At 50.4% G+C, this 21,020-nt stretch overlaps 4 protein-coding genes across 4 annotated transcripts; 3 read left to right on the forward strand and 1 right to left on the reverse strand.

The window, feature by feature from the left end:
* Positions 1-7,631: 7,631 nt before the first annotated feature.
* Positions 7,632-9,514, forward strand: HRG_01635 (uncharacterized protein; the record flags this gene model as incomplete). The annotated part of the gene is made up of 4 exons (XM_044860106.1): positions 7,632-7,637; positions 7,695-8,018; positions 8,062-9,349; positions 9,405-9,514. The coding sequence occupies 4 exons, from the start codon at positions 7,632-7,634 to the stop codon at positions 9,512-9,514; spliced, it is 1,728 nt and encodes a 575-aa protein (XP_044723739.1).
* Positions 9,515-12,772: 3,258 nt separating this feature from the next.
* On the forward strand, positions 12,773-13,057 carry HRG_01636 (chromo (CHRromatin organization MOdifier) domain-containing protein; the record flags this gene model as incomplete). Its single annotated transcript, XM_044860107.1, has 1 exon — positions 12,773-13,057. One exon carries the CDS (start codon positions 12,773-12,775, stop codon positions 13,055-13,057), a length of 285 nt encoding a protein of 94 aa, XP_044723740.1.
* An 866-nt stretch (positions 13,058-13,923) lies between these two features.
* HRG_01637 (reverse transcriptase (RNA-dependent DNA polymerase) domain-containing protein) lies at positions 13,924-18,180 on the reverse strand (the record flags this gene model as incomplete). Its single annotated transcript, XM_044860108.1, has 9 exons — positions 13,924-14,410; positions 14,456-14,636; positions 14,694-15,200; positions 15,284-15,476; positions 15,557-16,012; positions 16,079-16,209; positions 16,260-16,718; positions 17,125-17,228; positions 17,690-18,180. 9 exons carry the CDS (start codon positions 18,178-18,180, stop codon positions 13,924-13,926), a joined length of 3,009 nt encoding a protein of 1,002 aa, XP_044723741.1.
* Positions 18,181-19,109: 929 nt separating this feature from the next.
* Positions 19,110-20,095, forward strand: HRG_01638 (MULE transposase domain-containing protein; the record flags this gene model as incomplete). Its single annotated transcript, XM_044860109.1, has 3 exons — positions 19,110-19,338; positions 19,588-19,739; positions 19,778-20,095. The coding sequence occupies 3 exons, from the start codon at positions 19,110-19,112 to the stop codon at positions 20,093-20,095; spliced, it is 699 nt and encodes a 232-aa protein (XP_044723742.1).
* Positions 20,096-21,020: the final 925 nt, after the last annotated feature.

Raw genomic sequence — 21,020 nt, forward strand, 5'->3', positions numbered from 1 at the left:
TGAGCTGCAGGGAATTGTGCAGCTCTTTATACACAAATGAAAGACTTGTTGCCTGCCTACGCATTAGCTGTTGCCTTCCAGGCAACAGCGGCGTTGCGTAGTAATATCGCCACTTCATGAGTAATCATCCTAAGCAGGCTTGATATTGCGACACAACATTTATCGCGCATTCTATCTAAATACGTATCCTGAGCGCTAAAGGTCTGGTAGCGTGAATGCTGCTTATTTCACTGCCATAAATAAATTTCATACATCTTCCTGCCTTGGTGCATCCGACTCTGATCGCTGACTGGGCGCAAGGGTCAGGCAAATGATGAAAGGGTACACCCTGTGCTTACATCTTGACACCCTGCCAATTATCTCATGTTCGAGCAGAATTAGAAAGCACCTTCCCTTCACAGTTAAGTTGTGCGCGAACAGGTGAACGTAGGGTTATCTATGGATGTGTTCGTTTCGACGCCGTAGCCGAGACCGTTTCTGAGACATGTAAAGAGGCCGTGAAGACACTGAGTAGAGTCCAGGCTCAGGCTCTGCTTCAAAATGCCGAAACTCATAAATTACGCATTGTCTCTCTGTGAAACCACCAGCGCCGTCATTGTTACCTGAGACCTAGCGTCAGCTTTACAGACTAGAAAGTTAAGGGCCCAATTATCTATACACCTCCTTTTATTAACTGTACACCAAAAAGTGGATCAACTGTGGCTGGGTCAGGCGCAGTGCCGATGCCGCTAATTTTGGTGCGCCCATTCCCGGCCGGCCAGCTGGCCAGTTCGTGATGCTTGCGTAACAACATCCTGTAACCGTAACTATCAGCAATACCATCAAAACTGAAGCTATTCGCACCGCGTTTTCTGCCCTTACGAGCCCGAATCATGGAGTCGCTTACGAAGACACTATTCCCGACCTTCCAGGCCGCGATGGAAGCCGCCGATACCGTTGCTGAGGCTGAGGGCTACGCCCTACACATTCGAACATCGAAGCGGGATAACGCTGGCCAACGCAAGTCTGCACTTGTTCGTTGTATCAAGGCCGGCCCCTACGAAAATCGGAAGGATAAAGCTGCTCATATCTCTCGTCGTCGCCTCAATACAGCAACCCAGAAAACAGACTGTGAATTTCGCCTCTCGTTGAAGGAAAAACGCGGTTACTGGACTATCTCTTATCTTCACGATGTTCACAATCATCGCCTTGTTGATGACCCGATGGTCTTTCCGAAGTACCGGGCGCTTGTTATCCAGAAGTATCGCGACGACATTATCCGGAAGTTTAATAACAATACCCGGCCGACCGATATTGCTGGCGAGCTTCGTGACCTGGTTCACGACGATCCTCGTTTAGCCGGTATCACGGCTCAAGACGTGAGTAACGCCTTGGCTAGGCACCGTCAGGAAGAACTAGCTGGCCGTACGCCTCTTCAGTTTCTCTACGACCGGCTAGATAAGTCCGACTTCTTTCATCGAGATAGTCGTGATCCCCAGGGCCGGCTAACTGGGCTATTTCTCGCGCCTCGTGCTACCTTCCATCGATGGCGTCAGCATCACGATGTCCTCGTCCTCGACTGTACCTACAAGACGAACCGATTCAATATGCCGTTATTGAATATCTGCGCGGCCACTCGAGATAACAAAACGTTCTCTATTGCCTCTATCTTCTTGAACGGCGAGACCGAGTCCCATTACTATTGGGCTATCTCGTTGCTGCTAGTCCTTTGCGAGAAGGAGTCGATCCCATTTCAAGGGTCACTGTCACGGACCGAGATACTGCGTTGCTTAAGGCGTTAGATAGCTTTCGCGAGCTTCAAAACAGTACTAACCTTCTCTGCACGTGGCATATTAACCAGAATGTCGTTGCGAAATGCAAGCAATTTTTCCTAAGGCATCAAAAATCGGCAATCGAGTCGTACGGGCCCCGGCATTCCAAGCGTTTCTACAAGAGTGGAACGAGATCGTCAAGTCACAAGATGTGAATAGCTTCAACGAACGTTTACGCCAATTTGAGACACCAGGCCGCCACCCGCTTGCAGCTATACAATACTGTTGCAATACGTGGCTAACGCCTTGGAAGGAGAAGTTTGTATCTTGTTTCGTTAATCAATATCGCCACTTCGGGCGTACAACGACCTCGATCGTCGAGGACTTCACTCTCATATGAAGAAGTTCCTTTGGTCCTGTACGGGCGATTTGACGACCGTTTTCCAACGATTCGAACGCTTCTGGGGCCATCAGGCTGCTCAGATCACAGCGATAGAGAATCGAAACCTCCACAAGATATCAACGTTCTCCTACAGGCGCCGTATATGCCGATCCGCGAGCGAGTATCGTCATATGCGTTAAAGCTACTAATAGATGAGCATCGCAAGATCCTCTAGACCCCGAAGTCAACGGGCCAAACCGCCGCCAGGTCAATGTCCTTGTAATTGGGCTACTAGTCGAGGGCTACCGTGCTGCCATCGAATCTTCGAGTCTATCAACACCAATACCTCCCTTACACTCGACGACTTCGACCCATTTTGGTATATTCCGATCGATACAAGCGCTCAGGGCACAAGCCCTACTCGGGCACCATACGAGCCACAAGTTATCAGGGCTAAGGGCCGCCCAAGGCTCACTCAACCTCGAAGAGTCACGGCGGTCAAGATCAACGCGGCGGGATCCGTCACATCACGAGATCGCTGAACGGCATGAGCGGGCTGAGGCTATACGACTGCCTCCTCCCTCAACGGCACCAGCGGCGATGACGGGTACGGTAACGGCCGCGATGACTTCAACGGAACGAGGCTGCGGCACATCGAGGAAAACGGCGATACGTACGAGGCAGGCACACGGATGCAACGGGCGTATCAACAAGCCGGGCGTCAAACGCCAGTCTCTGATGATGACGATCAGCCGGTACGGCGGGAGACCCAAGACTGCATCTTCGTCGCCGGCCTCACGGACGATGCCGCCCTTGAGGATGTATGGGATCAATTGGAATCACAGTTAGATGAAGCGGATCAGGCGTAGTGCACTCGAAGAAGGAGGCCTGTTGTAAACACCAAAGAATAGTCTCATCAGCATAGAAAGCGCAGTACGAATAGCTTCAATTTTGGGTGCCTTATCGTTGAAGGAGAACTGTTACTACCTGGCTCTACTTATCGTAGAGAATGTGTGCATACAAATTGGCGGTATCGGCCCTCTTCGGCCGTCAGCCACAGTTAATCCACTTTTTGGGTGTACAGTTAATGAAAGTGGGTGGATAGATAACTTGGGCCAAAGTTAATAGGCAACTTACAGGCCAAATAGTTCTTTTTCATCGTCTCCGCGCACAAAGTTCTGTCGATCTTTTCCGTATAGGAACAACCCATGTCCCCGCCAGTCCAATAGAGGAGTAGAAGTAGGTATTTGCTCCATTCCAGTACTGCTTAAGGAAGCTGGGGTTCTTGGAGCTGAGAGGATCCTCTCCTCCTGACAGAAAATACTGGCCAAGCGCGCCTGCTCTTCAGGGTCAACCTTTCGCCTATTCTTGGAGCCTTCTGTGCGATGCACAAAGGGCTTGAGCCAGAGTCCGACGTGGGTTCAGACGCTGGTGACGATGTGGCCGAGATGCGGTTCGTGCTTCCACAGGCGTTCGAAGACTGCCCAGTATGGAGGGTTTCAGACAGCGCCGTAGAAGGCGTCGAGATGTCTTTCCCACTCGAAAGTGACACTTCGACAAGCTTGGATGTAGCCTCGCTTGTAGTTGTCACAATTGGATTGGCTTCGGTGTCTGCACTTTTCGTCATTGTCCACAACGTCGATTTTTTGGATGATGCAGTCGACGTTTGGCCTAGACGACGCGTGGATGTCGAGAAAGAACCCTTGTCACAGTACTCAATGTATTTTTGACTCGTGTGTTAAGTGTTGTTGATGGCACCATTTCGAGATATGCTCTGCAACTAATCGCGCTCCCTGTCGTAATTGCTTCCATATTCCATGTCGCCGGCGGCAGAAGCGAAGAAACATATGGAATCGTGACTGTTTGACCCGGAACAATTAAGCTTAGTCTGTTCCCATAATTAAGCTTTGATATGTCTTCCACGGCGACACCAAGGTGTTCTGCTGCATCGATCGCATATGGACTATCCACAATCCCTTGCGCTCAGGTTTACACGCGCTTACCACAGCGGCGCAGGCAAAAGTAAAGATAGAAACATTTCGGAGAGCAGCTATAATACGAAGGCGAAGAGATCTGCGAGCTTGTCGTGCTTTTATAAATGCGTATCACCGGCAGAGAAGTCCATATTTGGATCAGTGCGGAGGCCATTTGCGGAGGCGACAACTTCGCAGTCCTCGGTAGTCTGCGGCTTCCTAAGCACGCGAGTACAGTAGCCTTATCTCACAATTGTTACAAGAATTGAACCAGCCAATTCGGACCAAATCCTGCACCACGGACAGCGCCTTTTGGCTCAAGATAGCAGCTGTTTTCTGTCTTCAAACAACTTGATGATGTGAACGCAATGGAGCTATCTTCCAAGCCTGCTTGAGCCTTTGACAAGGAATCAGTTCAAAGTAGCGGCATGTTCAAGCGTGAAGGCCCCAAGTCTATCAAGCTAGAAGCGGCGAATATGACGAAAACGAACCTTCAGAGGACAGTTGAGACATTCGGCAACGTGATTCAGAAGATTGAAGAGGTATTATTAGACTACAGTTCACCCAGCAGCCTCAAAATGAGCATATATTTTGCGGATTATTCCCGGTTCAATTTCAGGCTTCTCGTTTTCTCGACCCTGGTCCTGTCGGAGCTTGATACACGTAATCCCGCAGAGAGTGCTAGCCTTCCGTAGCGTCATCGCGCAACCCGTCTTGACGCTCAAGCTACTGCACTACGTAATGTGAAGTTACGGGGTACACTTCTAAAACTAAACTCGCCTAACGTCAATAAAGAGGTATACCATTTCGGGCGTGGTCGTTGCGTCGGTGTTCTAAAACTCGGTGATGTTACCCGGGACGGCGGAAAGCGCCTAGTGGGCATTACGAAGGTTAAAAGATAGTCATTTGCATTTATTATAGGAATGGGAGCCAGACAAAACCCCAACAAAAAGTATTAAATGTGAAGCGGGTTACGATGCTTGCGAGTATTAAATGATTGAGCACATGAGATATCTATTTTTGTCCTTTGCGCTACTTCCTGTCCTTTTTGTTTCCTTGCGCTACGTCTACCTAAAATCGACCCATACGATTCTTCTAATTCCTCAGTCAGGTGAAACCGCGTAACTGATCTCAATCACGACATGTTCCCTCACCATAATGGCCGTCGCTGTTGGCCCCGTCTTGCTTTGGAGGAAAAACATCAAGGGTCGAAATGGAAGTTCGCAGCAGAAACTCCGACGTTAGGGCTGATATTTGAAGATTTTGAAGTCGAATCGGCCTCGGGACCCTTGAATTGAATGAAGCCGAATCGGGTAAGGTCTTCAAATTCGACGAATCAAAAATCAGGAGTCTTCATTCAATTCATTCATAAAAATTGTGAATGAATGGCGATATGGTCGAAACGTAAGGCGAAAAAAAATTATCACCCCGCTTCGCGGCCAAGGGACATACAGGGAGGAAAGGGTCAATACCCGAAGCCACCCACCAAGGGCCTCTTCCCTGTTCTTCCTCGGCAGGCTCACATACACATCAATAAACAAGCTGCTTTGACCCCATCATTGGGGTTTGCCCGCGCGGACACGGTAACTTCGAGTTCGGCCGCGCTTGTGATGACGCTCTGCGTATTTAAAAGTCTGTTGTGCGTGTTTCAGTTGGATTCCACCGTCCACACTCCACTGGCAAAATCCTAGTCCCGCGCCGCCCGCGTCTGGCGGGGGCGTCGCTGGGGAAATCGAGGCGAAGGACGGCAGTTAGGGCGTCCATATATTGTGGTATAACGACCTAACAGTGCCTGATACGCCACCGTTTCAGCAATCTTGCCACCCTATACGGAGTATTAAAAACACCATGAAGCTCATGAACAGTGCCATTTTATAATGCACATGATTTAAATGTAGTGCCGCTCGAATGTTCTGGATTTTCTCGTTCGGATGATATAACCTCGATAGTTACATGTCGTTAACATTTGCTCAAGAAATGCCACATCATCTTGAAGGCAATCAATGGATAGCCCATTTTTTGGTTGGAATACTACATTTCAAGCACATATTAAGCTCGGCAACCCATATTCTGGATATATAATATAATAATTATACCGCTGTACAGCCCCAGCAAGCTGATTCGAAAACCGCGTTCAGATCCTCAACATCTCAATACTGCGCGAACAATTGGAAGTGACACGAATCGAGTCAGCTCGCGATTTGGAGGCTGTTAGGGACTTATCTACTCCTCGAGCCCAATATGACTGCTACTTGTTTGTCCATACAAATTAGCCGATCAGGAAGTACCCGAAAAATCTGCATGATAAGGATATATTGTGCCAACTAGCCGCGTTCAGACGCGTTATTTCCGCTCAGTTGACCACCTGTTAATTCTACTGCTGTCGGAAAGACAGGGTCGTCAGCCCATCCACCTTTGCCTGCGTGGCGCAACGGTCTTCGCGACAACTGCCACGACATTATTTTACCACGACCTCGCCTAATTCCTGCTTCGATATTCCGACAGCGGCTTCGGATCAGCCCCCGAATCAACGCCCTGACCGACGACCTATCCTACCCGTTCAACCCCGACTCCTTGACACTTTATTGTGGTTTATTTGGTGTCGTTCCGACTACCTGTGTCGCGTCCATTCTCGAGCCTTTCAGCCAAGATCAGGTAAAACTTCATTACTCTCAATCTACCCTCCTTATTTAATTACCTTACGAGTGGATAGCTAATTATAACATGATACGTAGTATGGCCCTGCTGAAACAAAAACATCTGCCGCAGCGAATTTCTTTGCTCCAAGGACCCGGCGTAAATTGCCAACGCAGAATTATGCCCGCATCGAACGTCCTCAATTCAACCTCGGAATCCCGCGCGCGCGCTGATTCTAGCGCAACTCCGGCTCCTTCCTCTCCTCTTCCAACTGGCGAAGATACAATTGTCTGCGCGCCCCCGGGTCATCCTGACTGTGAGTCAGATGATGACATGCCCGACGCGGATACACCAGAGCCGCCATTGAACAGTAGTCATATGACGCTCGCAGAGAAAGCCGGACTTATCAAGAAGTGGGCCGACAACAAACAAAAGCATGTTCGCAAGAAGAGAGACAAGAACAGCCACGTCTATTGGTATATGCAGAGGAAGCTATAGACAGAAGCTTTTACTCAGAGGATAAGGATGGGCCGAAGATCTTCCAAGAGTTCCGGTGGACTTGTATAGAGTGCCTTCAAAATCCCAATACTCTTCGGAAGAGATTCCAGGTCCTCGAATCGAACCGCCGAGGGTTACCTCTGGCATGGGAGACCATTTAAAAATCCACGGTATTACGAAGGAATCTCACCACGCTCGAATTAATGGATACGGCCGCGCCATTGGTGGAGGAGATTATACAGAGGCAGACGCATGGAGCGGTCGACCTAGGCAGAGAGCAAGACTCACGGCAAAGGAGTCTATCCGCCGGTGGTTTGTAAAACACCGACAACCCTTCTCTGTTGTCGAGACTCCTGCTTTTCAAGAGATGTTCTTGGCTCACAACACAACATGTGTGTACAGGAGTCGTATAACGTTACGCAATCATATATATACAGACTTTGTCGAACGCAGGAGAAGCTGAAGATTGAGCTTGAGTACAATTGTGCCACCATCTCGTTCACCCTTGATATCTGGACAGCACCGAATCGGGTGCCCATTTTCGCCATTATTGCGCACTGGATTACACCGGAGTTTGAGGAGAGAGAGGAAGTTATTGAGTTTATTGAGCTCAAAAGATCTCACACTGGCAAACAATTAGCTGAGATAGTTGAGAGGACGCTTGAGGAGCTCAGGCTCAAGCCTAAGCTTCTCGCCATTACGGGAGACAACGCCGGCAATAACGGCACGCTCTGTCAGTCTTTGTACGATTCTCTCAAGACCAAATTCGACGACAAGGTGAGCCCAATAGGAGGCCCGCATGCGCTTTCACGGCAGGAAGAGTTGGATCCGCTGTCTAGCTCATATTACCTCGCTCATTTGTGAGGGCGTCTTGCAAGATCTCAAAGCAGGCACAGCGAAGGAAGCCAAGAAGATGCTTGACAAGTGGGACGAAGAGAATAAAAGCAACAACTACACCATTCCGGGAGACTCTAGTCGAAGTGGGATTGCCAAAATCCGCCTCCTCAATCTCTGGATGTTGAGATCCGGGTCTAGGGAGCAAGACTTCAAAAGCATGCCGCGCACGCACTACCGGAAGCCAACCTACGATGTCGACACTCGCTGGAATTCGGCCTACGACATGATTGACCAATTCCTCGAGCTTGAGGCAGAGTATACTGAGTTCGTTGATACTCACCCGCAAGTCAAGTGCCTCCTGCCCTTATCAGAAGAGATTGTCGCTCTCTATCAACTGCGGAAGGTTCTGAAGCCGTTTAAAGACCACACTCTGAAAGTCTCCGAAGTTATGCCGCCGATCTCACAAAGTCTCGATATCTATTGGGATTTGGAAGCTCTCCTTGATGATGTAGTCGAAGGAGTTGGCGACTTTACAGACCTTGATATGTCCATTCGAGACGCCTTCTCGAAGGGCAAAGCAAAACACGTTACTTATATGAAGAAGCTTGACGATCAAATGATGCTATTCGCAGCTCACATCCTGGATCCGCGTTATAAAACTCACCAATTGGAAATGATGATACCGGATCAATACTCTGAGATTATGGCTAAAGTCAAGAAGTATTTCAAAACGGAGTGGCCGGAGCTAGCAGCATTGAATGCCACAAACTCAACTATGAGCCAATCCAGACCAGCTGAGCGTCCTCAAGGAGTCTCCATTGCGCAATGGAGAGCCATCCAAATGAAGAAGGCGAGGGAGGCGGAGACGGGCGCGGCGATCCCTATTTCGGAGCTTGAACGGTGGCTTGCAGCTCCTCGAATAGAGTTCGACGAGTCTATTGCAAAGTCTCCAGACTTCCTACTGAAGTGGTGGAAAGAACACAAGGTCGAGTGGCCACTTTTGGCTGCGGCGGCGCGTGATCTTCTCTCTGTCTCTGGCTCTGAAGTTGACGTGGAACGCCTCTTCAGCGGTTGTAGAGACGAATTCGGTATCCGCCGTCACGCCTTGAAGGCAGATACGGTGCGAGTACTAACACTTTTACGGAGTGCTTATACTCAGGAAGATAAGATCGATCAGGCGTTGATCAAGGCGGCCATGGAGTATGACATCCTGCCCTTTGCCAATAGTATTATTTGGAGACCAGACCACATTCCGGGCAAGCTGGAAGATGGTATGTATGGATATACCCTCATTATATATGTAGGTATATGCTAATCTGTGTTCAGGCGAGAATCCTCCTCAACCTCTTCCTCCCACCGAGGCTCCCACTGAACCCCTACCCCCAAACCTCCTGCATCCCAAGCCGATAAGTCTGCGATATCAACCCCCTGTCTAGATACAATGGAGGCTTCGGAGGATTGGGGCTCTAAGAGTGTAGCCGTGTACAGTGGCGGATTCGAACGCGTTGTACCGACGTATTTTGAGGATTCGGCAGAGCTTTGAAAGTGCTTATTTTCAGTCGATTTGCCTAGGACAGGCGGATCAGTATTTATGTAAGTTAATTTTTGTAGTATTCGGGATTATCGACTTCTTAGAAGGCTATAACTTAAAACTATATACTACTTATTGGCGTTTTTGAGGCATCTTTGCAATCGCTCAGGTACACACCAAATTCACTTCGTTTAGGGATCCTTCAAACCATTCATGAATGGCCTGAATTGGCCCAAACCCAACTTGAATCGCGAAAATTGGAGCTTGAAGATTTTGAATCAAGATCCAAAATTCAATTCATTTGATTCATCCTTCATTCAAAATCTTCAAAATCTTCACCTTCGTCTATCACCCCTATCCGACGTATTCACTCGGCAGCCGTCGGTGTCAATTGATCAACAACCAACGGCAGCAGCTGACGTTGAAGACCCTTGAAAGACGAATGACAACGCAATCAGCAGCGTGCTCGCGGCCTGTTGGGCACTCTTTCCAGTCAACCCACTTCCTGGAATGGGGGCAGGAGTTTGGCGCTTCTCGAACAGGGTGGTTTTCCATACCCAAGTATGGAAATACCCTTTCCATACTATGGCATGGACAGGGTATGGATATGGATCCATAGTATTTCAATGCTCAGTCAATAATTGGCCAAATTGCGCCACTGACCGGGACCCCTACAGCGCCATCGTCCAGGGGTCTGAGGGCCTTGAACCCCGCTAATTCCCACACAAACACAAATCGCTTTCCCACCACTTTGCACCAACGCGTCGGACGAATCAGTTGTCGAACTATGGATTCTGCAAGTGTGCTATCCTTCTTCGATGCTGAATCTATATTGTCGGACTCTACGACATCAAGATCTCGCAATACAAGAGGCAAAGCGGCTATCGCAACGTGGAAGCATGCTCGCGTTGCAGCAGAGGGGGAGGAAGAGTTTAAGGGCCGAAATCGTCTTCTCTATTGCAGCCATTGTCCCCAGACGAACCCGTACAGCACTTCAGTTACCACTAACTTTCGAAAACATCTGGAGGGTAAGCACGATATTCGAGTCGTGGAAGATTTGACCCTCTTCAATCATCCATCTTTGAGGGTTTGAGCAACTCTACCAGCAAGCACGGGAATTGGGCCACACAACGGAGATTGAGTCGGAGGTCTTCAAACGCTACCTGGACCAAGACAAGATAAACAAAGCCTTAGCTTGGCTGATCGTCGCACGAAACCTTCCTTATCGAATTGTCGAATCCCGCGAATTTCACCTCTTCATTTCGACCTTGAACCCGGTCGCGAAGGACCATCTCCTTCCGCCCACTCGACTATTCCACGAATTATCGACAATCATTTCCAGTCGGCCAAGGATATCGTGCGAATGAAGCTCCAGTCAGCAAAATCCAAGGTTCACCTCTCGCTTGACATTTGGACGTCCCCCAATCGGCTCCTTCTTCTCGGAGTTTGCTCCCACTTTGTTGACCACGCACAAGAAGCACGACGGAAAGCTCTCCTGCACTTCGGCCTGTGGCGAACCATTCCGGGAGGAGCAATTCGTTACACTTCTTCCCATCTTGCGGGACTTTGGTATTCTGCGACGCCTTGGAAGCATCGTTGGGGATAATTCGAGCACGAATGACACCCTCTGCCGGGCAGTGAGCACGTATCTCAAGGAAGAGGGCGTCAAATGGGATCCTGAAGTTCACCGCCTCCGATGCCTAGGCCACGTTATCAACTTGGCAGTTCAAGCTTTCCTGTTCCAGAATTCTATTGACTTGAAAGAGGGCGAAATATGCGAAGACGCAGATGACCTGGCAAAGTTCAAAGGCAGCGCACCGAATTTCGCCGCCTTGGACCACTTGGTAAGCTCCACAACCTGGTTGTCAACATCCGGAGTTCATCAGGACGCAGTGGAGAGTTTATGGAACTCGCTGAGAGGGCATTCCACTTGACAATCGTACGAGGTGGAATAGCTGGTATCAGATGCTGCATGTTGCCACTCAGCAGGAAACTGCCAGCGCTCTGGACACCTACACCAAGAATCATTTCGAAGATCTTTCTGCGGATTTTCTATTGCCGGAAGATTGGGCCCGGCTCCGAATAATTGAGAAGATCCTTCAACCGTTCGCCCGAGCGACATTAGCAACACAAGGGGATCATGCGACCCTGGACAAAGTGCTCTTCACGATGGACGTCTTGATCCGATGCTTTGATGAAGCCCTGGTACCATGCCTTCCATTCCTCTGATCTCCTTGTGCAAGCGCTGAGATGGTGCAATAGGTCACGTACAAATCAGACACCGAGCTGTCCTTTAGGATCAAACGAGGGTGGGAAGTCTTTGACAAATATTATAGCAAGACAGAAGCATCGCCCTATTATGCAGCTGCCTTGATCCTTCATCCCAGCTATCGCACAACATACATCCAGGCAAATTGGAAGAAGAAGTGGCAAAAACCTGCGTTCAAACAGGTCAAAGACCTTTGGCTCACATACCGAGACACTGTGGATGGCTCCTCTCGCAACATTTACTAGATGACGATGATGACGAGGACCTTGACGCGTTTGATCGCATTTCAAGGAACCTGCAGAATTGCACTCGACCGTCAAGCCAGGACGAGTACGAAGATTACATTTCATGTGATCCGTACGACATTACGCCGACGACGGCCTTGTCATGGTGGCTTCAAGAGCAACAGAGAAAACGATGGCCCAAGCTATCACAAATGGCCATAGACATCCTATCAATGCCGGCGATGAGTGATGAACCTGAGCGGGTGTTCTCAGGGCGCGTCGCACAATCTCATGGGAAAGAGCCCAATTGGACGCGAAACAAGTCGAAAAGGGAGAATGTTTAAAGCATTGGCTCAAGAACGATATCTTGCAAGGGCCGAGGGTGGTGGCGGGTCCCCAGATTTTGGGTAAAATCCTGGCTCAACTTCTACGCCTGTTTCCTGCAAAGGAGCAAATTTCTGCTTGGCATCCCCTTGACCGGTCGTCTGTCATTACGTTCACGTTAACTGTTCCTTGATTTTCATTGATTCATGTCGTGTTTGGCACGTTTGCCGAGACCATATAGGTGAGCTGTTGCGGGATGCGCACGGACCAAGAATGGAAAGGTGTATTGCAATACTTGCAATAAATGTGGGCGATACTCCAGTATGGATTGCACACCTTTCCATATATGGAAAACCACCCTGCACCAAACGACCCGCTCCCCGGCCAATACAACACACCGCCCCCACCAATAACGCTAGATGCAAAGGGGGAGAAACTCTGGGCGATTGAAGCAATACTGGACTCGAAACGCACAAAACAGAAAGGCTTCCAGTACCATATACTATGGAGAGGCTTCGACCTTGAGCAGGCAACATGGGAACCACTACAGAACGTCGTCAACGCTCACATCGCCATCAGAGACTTCGAGAAGCACAGCAAAAACAAACCCAGACCTGTGAAAGGCCTCTAGTGAGTTGATACAACTAACTAGTCCCTATGCTGTTTACTATCAAGATAGAAAAGAAAGAAAGAAAGAGAATCTACTACATAAGAGCATAACGGCATTTTATAGCTTCGAGCCAATGGAAGGTTCTAGAAGCTAGGCGGCGCAGCCGCCGTTAAAGCGGCTTGCCCGTTACATTACCTCCCTCCCGTCCAACGTTTCCTCTTCCTTGGGATCGTGGCAATCTGTGTCAAGATGACTTGAGAAGGTGACACTCTTTTTATGTTTCTTCCATTGCTTCCATGCATCAGTGTGTCGAATAGTGGGAAGGGGCTCCCACGTAGGCTGCGAGTAATCATGCCATTTTACGAGCACCTTCTTATGCGTACCTTCCATTCTTTCATCCAGAATCCTTTCGACGAGGTACATTTCTTGGCCGTCCACCAGCACCGGTGGGGCACTCTCTTGATCGATTTTCTGCGAAGGCAATGGGTCTCCGGGTACTGGCCGGAGTAGATCGACGTGAAAGACTGGATGGATACGTCCAGGCACATCCAACCTATAGGCATGTGGGCTGACTTCGGTGAGCACTTGATATTTGGCATGTAACCAATCGAGCTTCTTGCAGGGTCGCGATGTTTTGACATTTCTCAAGTTGAGGTATACCCAATCCCCAGGCTTGTATCTCGGTGCGGCTGTCCTGTGCTTGTTGGCTTGCGCTTGCTGTATTTCCTGGGCCATAGCTATCGCTGCTTGCGCAAACTCCGTGGCATCCTGTAGTCTCTGAATAAAATCCTCCGCTGCAGCTTCTTCCTGTGTTGTGTCTTCCGTGCTTCGATGCTCAACTAACTGGATTGGCTCATTGTGGTAGCCGTGCATGAAGAAGAACGGACTCAGTCCGGTGGAGGTTGCTTCCGCTCGTTAATTGTCGCCATCGCGACTGGAAGCAAGTCCAACCAGTTCTCCTGCAGATAGTTTGTCCATATCCGAAGAATCCTCTCTACCTCTTGGTTCATTCGTTCTGTTGCACCGTCGGTTTGTGGATGGTACGCCGTTGACAACCGCTGCTCGATCCCTAGCAGCTGACAGAAGTGTTTCCACATACCACTGACAAACTGGGGACCCCGATCACTGGTAATAGCCGTTGGGATGCCATGGACAGGGTAGTGTCGTTCGAAGAGTCTTCTTGCAACCGCTTCTGAAGAAATATCGTGTAATCCTTCGAGTTCGACGCCTTTGGTGAGTCGGTCCGTGACCACCATGCAGTTCGTCGCGCCATCTTTCCCCGACGGTGGGAGGTCAGTAATAAAGTCAATGGTAATTTCGCTCCATATGCGTTGCGGAATAGGGAGCGGCTTTAGGAGTCCTTTCTTTGTATCCCTCCAGATGGTGTTTCGTCCGCAAACCTCGCAGTTGCGCACAAACCGACGTACATCGCTAGCGGCACCCGGCCAGAAGAAGCGTCTCGACAGAGTCGAGTACGTGAGGTCCCTTCCAGGATGTCCGGTGATATGAGAGTCGTGAGTTTCCTGGATGATCTTCGTACGTAGCGGCTCCGAACCGGGTATCCAGACGCGTTCTCTAAAGCACAGCAGGCCCCTATTGTCTAACGAGCATTCTGAAATGCTGACAACCTTCTCCTTCTGTAATCCTGTTGGCAAACTCTTCGCTCCATCTGCTACCAGCTTCGTGAGTTCTTGATAGAGCTTGTCTTCTTGGCGTGCGGCGTGCCACAGCTGCTGTAACTCCTCATCTTCAAATATCCTGATCTCTTTTCCGAAGTTGATTTCCTGGGCACCCTCGGTGTTGGTAGACAATGTCGATATTGGGACCCTTCTAAGGTGATCATTTTGGAATAGCCTCATAATGCGTCCCTTTAGTCGTTCATCGGAGTAGTTGGCCGGCATATCCTGGTCCCGTCGAGAGAGTGCGTCAGGCAATCCGCCCTTGCGGCCCGGCCTCCATTCGAGCTCGAATTGGAACCTGGACAGGAACTCCGACCACCGCACTTGTCTCTCTGTCAACCTCCTTTCCGAGTAGAAGTACCTCAGGTTCTTGTGGTCCGTTAGGATCTTGAAGTGCTCTACTGCCCGTAGCTCTGGTTCCCACTGCTCCAAACATCTGAGAATGGCGAGTAGCTCCTTGTCATGGATAGCGTAGTTCGCTTCGGCTGCCGAATGTTTCTTCGAGAAGTATGCGACAGGTCGTACCAGTCCATCCTTATCATCTCTCTGCAAGAGCACGCCTCCCGACGCGAATCCTGAAGCGTCTGCTTCCACGATAGTCTCCCTTTCTGGATGGAAGTGTGCAGGATCGGGGCCGTGATCAACAGGTCCTTGAGCTTCTCGAAGGCTTCTTCGCACAATTCATCCCAACGGAATGGCACGTCCTTCTTCGTTAGCCGCGTTAGCGCTCCGCTATCACCGAGAACTCTGGCATAAACATCCTGTAGAAGTTCGCGAATCCAATAAAACTCCTCACGGACTTAACATTCGTCGGGGTTGCCCATTCCTTCACAGCCTCAACCTTCTCAGGGTCGACTCGGATCCCACACTCCGCCTCGATGATAAACCCAAGGTATTTCACAGCCTTGACTTCGAATTCACTCTTGTTGATATCCAGTTGCAGCCCGGCGTCCATCAGTCGTTGGAGGACCTTGCCGACCTTGTCGCGGTGGTCTTGTAGGCTTCCAGAGGAGAAGATCAGGACATCGTCGATATATGCTGACACAAAATCGTCTAGGTAATCCTGGAGCGCGCTGTTAATGTACCGCTGAAAGGCTGCTGGTGCGCCTGTCAGGCCGAATGGAACTACCAGCCATTCGAAGGATCCATAGCGCGTTCTGAAAGTTGTCTTTTCCTCGTCGCCGGGGGCGACCCTGATCTTATGGAACGCTGCTATAACATCTACCTTGGTGAACCACCTTGCCTTGGCTATCGTTCGCAAGGTCTCGCTCAGTAAGGGCAAGGGATAGCGGTCCCTCTTCGTTATATGGTTCAAACCTCTGTAATCCACGCAGAAGCGGATGCCTCCGCCGGGCTTCTTCACCATAAGGACTGGTGCCGCGGCTGGCGAGCTGCTGACTCTAATAAATCCCTTGTCGAGTAGTTCTGTGAGAGTCTTCCGTAGTACCAATAGCTCCTCGCGGGACATGCTGTAAAGCGGTCCCCAGGGTAGGGCTTCTCTCGGCCATGCTCGTCTTTCAGCACTTCGATCTTCAGGTCCACACCTGGCCGATGAGGGGGCAGCTGGTCGGCCAGTTGCTGAGAGAAAGCTCGAGACCACTTGTGGTACTGTGGTGGCAGCTTCTCCATTACGTCAGTCTTCGGTTTCGGTCTTAGGGCCTTGTCAATATCCGCCATCGTGACCGAGTGAACTCCAATGCCGCCTTTGCGTTTGTCACGGCGTGCTTCTGCTAAAAATGTTGCGGCCATGACATTAGAGACATCTAGCTGGGGAGGCTGGTAACGTCGTCGGTCTCGTACTTGAACTCCATTGGACCCGATCTCGAGATATCCTTCCTTCGCATGGATGTGAACATCCTGGTCTTCCATCCATCGTTTACCCAGGATCATATCCCAGTTCAGATCGTCGATGACGTACATGAAAACACGATGCTGCTGATGTCCATCGAGGTCGATCGACACATACGTGATCTTGTCGATTTTGACCTCCTTGCCGTCTCCGGCTGCGTTCTCCAAGATACGCGGCTGAACGCGTATATGTGGCAACTGGAGAGTGAAATGTGCGCTTGCTAACCGCGCCGTAGCAGAGGCAGCCATAGTCGACAAGAGATGGCACGAAGTCTGTGCCGTTCACCCTGACGTCTGCTATGAACGGTTCTCCGTCCATTTTTGCTTTTCCGCTCACATCCCATTCTCTCACAGCCGCCGCGTGTCCCTAGTCTGAATCTTCATCGTTATGAGAAGAAGTATCGTCTTCGGCGACCTCGGCTTTAGTGACCGCTGGTCGTGACGGGGTCACGGCATTGACCTGAGTGCGTCGGGTCGTGTTTGCGGGTCGGATAGGCGCAGCCAATGGACAGCGCTCGATTCTGCAGTTGTCTCTTCCACAACGGAGGCAACGCCCTTCACGGTAACGGGCGTCCATCTCGGCCTGGTCGACCCACTTGGCACGCTTGCCCAACAGCGCTTGGTCTTCTGGTCGCTTGGATTGGTAACCATATGTGTTCTTATCACTGCGGGTGCGCGCAGCGTTCACTTTCGCGGATGCTTGTAGAGTTGGTTCCCATTCCATCATATCCTCTCGTCTAACTTCGGTTTTCTGGCCAGGCTGTTTCTGGGCAGCCTGGCCTCCATGATTCTGGTGGTTGTCATAGTTGTCCGAACTCTTTGTGTTGCCTCGAGGCCTTTCCACTGACCCAACAATTCCATCTGGCTGCTCAGCGAATCGCACCTCCTCGCCAGCCCAACATAGCTGCTGATGGCAGAGGGTCAGAGCCTATGAGGGTTGCTTTCATTTTATCGTTTAGTGCCTCCTGGAGGTAGGAAATCTTGCTGTCATCTGGCCAATACTTGGCGTTGGCATTGGCGATCTCCTCTCAAAGCGGGGTAAAAGGACGTGAACGGTTCATTCTCTCCTTGCTTAATCGAATGCAGGTTGCGTGTAGCTCTCTGCTTGCGATCCCTCTCCCCGTACAGCAATTCGAGGCGGTTGAGTAGTTCAGCAACATTGAACGTTTTCTTCTCGGTTTGCATCTCCACAAATGTGGTCACGTTGTCTTTAGCCTTGCCTTCTAGGCTCATGAAGATGTACATAAAGTGGCCTTCTGCATCTCCAAGCGCTTCTTTGTCGACTCGTAGCTTTCCTTCGGTTTCTAGTTTCCAGCTTCGCCACTGGGCCTTGTCGCCGCCGAATTTCGGTATGTCTCGTAATTTGGGGCGCTTGGTTGGGTGAGGGTTGTGAGTGGCGACCACACGGGTGTCCTCAATGGGGACAGCCGGGGTGACAGATGGCGTTGGCTCTAGGAGTTCAGACGAACGGGCTTGCTGGTGTTGTTGGAGTTCCAGGGCAATAAAACGTTCTTCAAACTGGGTGTTTCTTCGGGAACTCTCTTCTCTCAGACTTCGTATCTCGGCAACCAGGGCGCTGAGGACGTCCGGCTGCATGTTGTTGTTATCTTCGGCCATCGCGACTTCGCTGAACGCTAATAGTTCGACGGGACTCAGTTTGGTGTCTTCAGTGTCTTCGGTGTCTTCGGTGTCTTCAGTGTCTTCGGTGTCTTCAGTGTCTTCAATGTCTTCAGTGATCTTGATAGTATGTGAAAGGCCTCTAGTGAGTTGATACAACTAACTAGTCCCTATGCTGTTTACTATCAAGATAGAAAAGAAAGAAAGAAAGAGAATCTACTACATAAGAGCATAACGGCATTTTATAGCTTCGAGCCAATGGAAGGTTCTAGAAGCTAGGCGGCGCAGCCGCCGTTAAAGCGGCTTGCCCGTTACAAGACCCACGAAACAAGAAGTGCAAAATGCTCGCCTACAGGCTCAGCAAGACGTGGAAGAATCAGAAGCGATGGAGTAAGGGAGGCCCATGTGTGAGGGAACGATCATGTGACTTTCATACTTTATGAAATGTCTCACTTTGATTCATGTAAATAGCGAAAGTCAGAGTCTTCCTTAGGAACCTCCTTCTCTCTTCGTAGACAATCACTTTACCCAAGTCGCACCCGACCTTGTTCGTGCACTTGTACCGTCACACTCATCGAACAATCTATCGAACAACGGCCTCGCATTATCGTCACAGACCGAGACCTCGCGTTAATCAAGGCGTTAAATGACAATCCATCTTTCCACTTGATACCGCATCTACTATGACGCTGGCATGTCAATAAGAACGTCCTTGCACGCACGAAGAGGCATTTCCCCGGGATGGCTCCGGACAGACATATTGCAGGGATTATCGCGCTAAGCATGGGTTAAAAGCCATCGCGCCTTGACTACAACCTGAACGGGAATAATCGTTCATCGCCCCTTGCTAGGGTGCGCGTCGCAATAAGAATCGCGTTGTTCAGGTTCAATGGAGATCCAGCATCTCGTCCGACGCGAACGCGAACGCGATGGAGATCCAGTACCGCGACAGCCTCCCCGATGATGTCCGCTCCGGCTTCAACAAAGCTGTAGAAGCCCTACCGCAAGAGCATCTCCGCGCTCCTGTTACCGGTGACGAAGTGAACAGCCCCGAGGAAGCCCTTCACTGGTTCCAAAACTATGCATTCACCCAGGGTTTCGCTCTGGTCACTGCCAGCAAGGTACGCGACCGCCTGCGAGTGAATTGTATCCATCACGGTAGAGGTACCGAAATACTCGAAAGCTGCCGGACATCGTCACAGAGGAGGGGACCGAAAGAAGGAGCTTACGTACACCAAGGCCAAGGAGTGTCCTTATAGTCTTTATGTCTCCTACAAAACTATCCGGAGCGGCCGCGGAGGGATAGAAGAGCGAAAAGGCTGGGTGGTCGGTTTCACTTACGCGTACCATACGCATCCGCCACTTCAAAATCCTTCCACTACGCCTGCCATAGATCCCGTATCCCAGAGCGGGCTGCGGCAGTCGATCTGGCCCTCGCGCATCGGACTGCCGGCCTGTCAGCAACTGAATCAACCCGGATTCTCGACCAACACGGCTTAGGCAACTGTCTTTCTGCAAAGGAGTTCTACAACCTGAGCCGGTCTGAAGGAGACGCAGCAGTCAAGAAGCGCTTGACGTCTTGCTCACTTGTTTGGAGTTCGAGGACTTCCGTGTTCGTTGCTTCTTCAAATACCTTCTTGACGACCAAGGACGACAGACAGCGCGAGTACTCGAGCATCTGTTCTTCTGTTCTTCCGAGCAGATCCGCCTGGGTAGAAGATTCGTCAGCGGATTCCTCATGCAAACCGATGCGACGTTCAACACCAATTGCCTCCACCTGCCTTTATCTGTCATAGTGGGAATCACAAACACAGGCAAGACATTTCCTCTGGCTTTCGCCTTTATAACATCTGAATCAGCTGAAGCCTTCGAATTTGTGAATGCTCAATTGGCAGAACTGGTCTGGTACGATTAGAGCTGATCCTCAGGGTGAAGATGGGCAAATATTGCAGCTTTGTGAATGGCATGCCGCAGAGAACTTCAAGAAGCGATTGTTAGACTCGGGCAAATATACGAAGGAACGAAGGAAGAGCTACTTCGGTTCGTTTGGGATTACATACAAGCTCCCGATGAGGCGCGACTTGAAGAACGGCGAGGCGAGCTGCTCGCAGAAATTCGGGAGCCGGAACGCCTTTATCTCAAGAATAATTGGCAACCGAAAGAGCGCCAATTTGTCCGAGCACACACACAGTACCCGAACCTCGGATGTAACAGCACGCAGAGGAACGAAAGCTACCATGTCGTGGTCAAACAGTCTCTCAACAGGCAGCTTCCTGCAGGCATCCTGTCAAAACTGGCCGAAAGCTTGAAGAAATTAACTCAAAAAATCACTGAAGACGAGGATCGGAGCAGGGCTGACGTCCCAAGGCTGTTGGACCGAGCTGCTTTCCGCCTTCTTATCGGGAAGGTTCCACACTATGTTCTGAGCAAGCTAGCTCCGGAGTGGGAGGCAGCAAAGCTCTAAGATGGAGGCAAAACACTGAGCTCGAGAAGGAGCGTAAGGTATTGGGCCTTCTCAACGAACCTGGATGTCCCTTCGCGTGTGAGTTCCCACTCAGATACGGCCTGCCCTGTCGACACTGGCTGTACGAGGCTGTTGTCAGGTCCTGGCCTGTCCCACTCAATGTCCTTCATCCACGCTGGTTACTCGACGGACCTGCGGTGGTACGCAGCTGGACCATGTCTTATGCAAAGCAGCCAGCTCCCGAGGTCACAAAAAATCCAGGGAATCGTTACCAAGAATCCAAGATGGCGGTAGGAACATGGTTCTTCAATCGGGATTGGAGGTCGTTCAAGTACAGGGGAGCCTCGGCGGACAGCAGGCAGAGGAGTTCTCGAGA

Source organism: Hirsutella rhossiliensis (genome assembly GCF_020360975.1).
Source record: "Hirsutella rhossiliensis strain HR02 chromosome Unknown scaffold00002, whole genome shotgun sequence".
Taxonomy (NCBI): Eukaryota; Fungi; Ascomycota; class Sordariomycetes; order Hypocreales; family Ophiocordycipitaceae; genus Hirsutella; species Hirsutella rhossiliensis.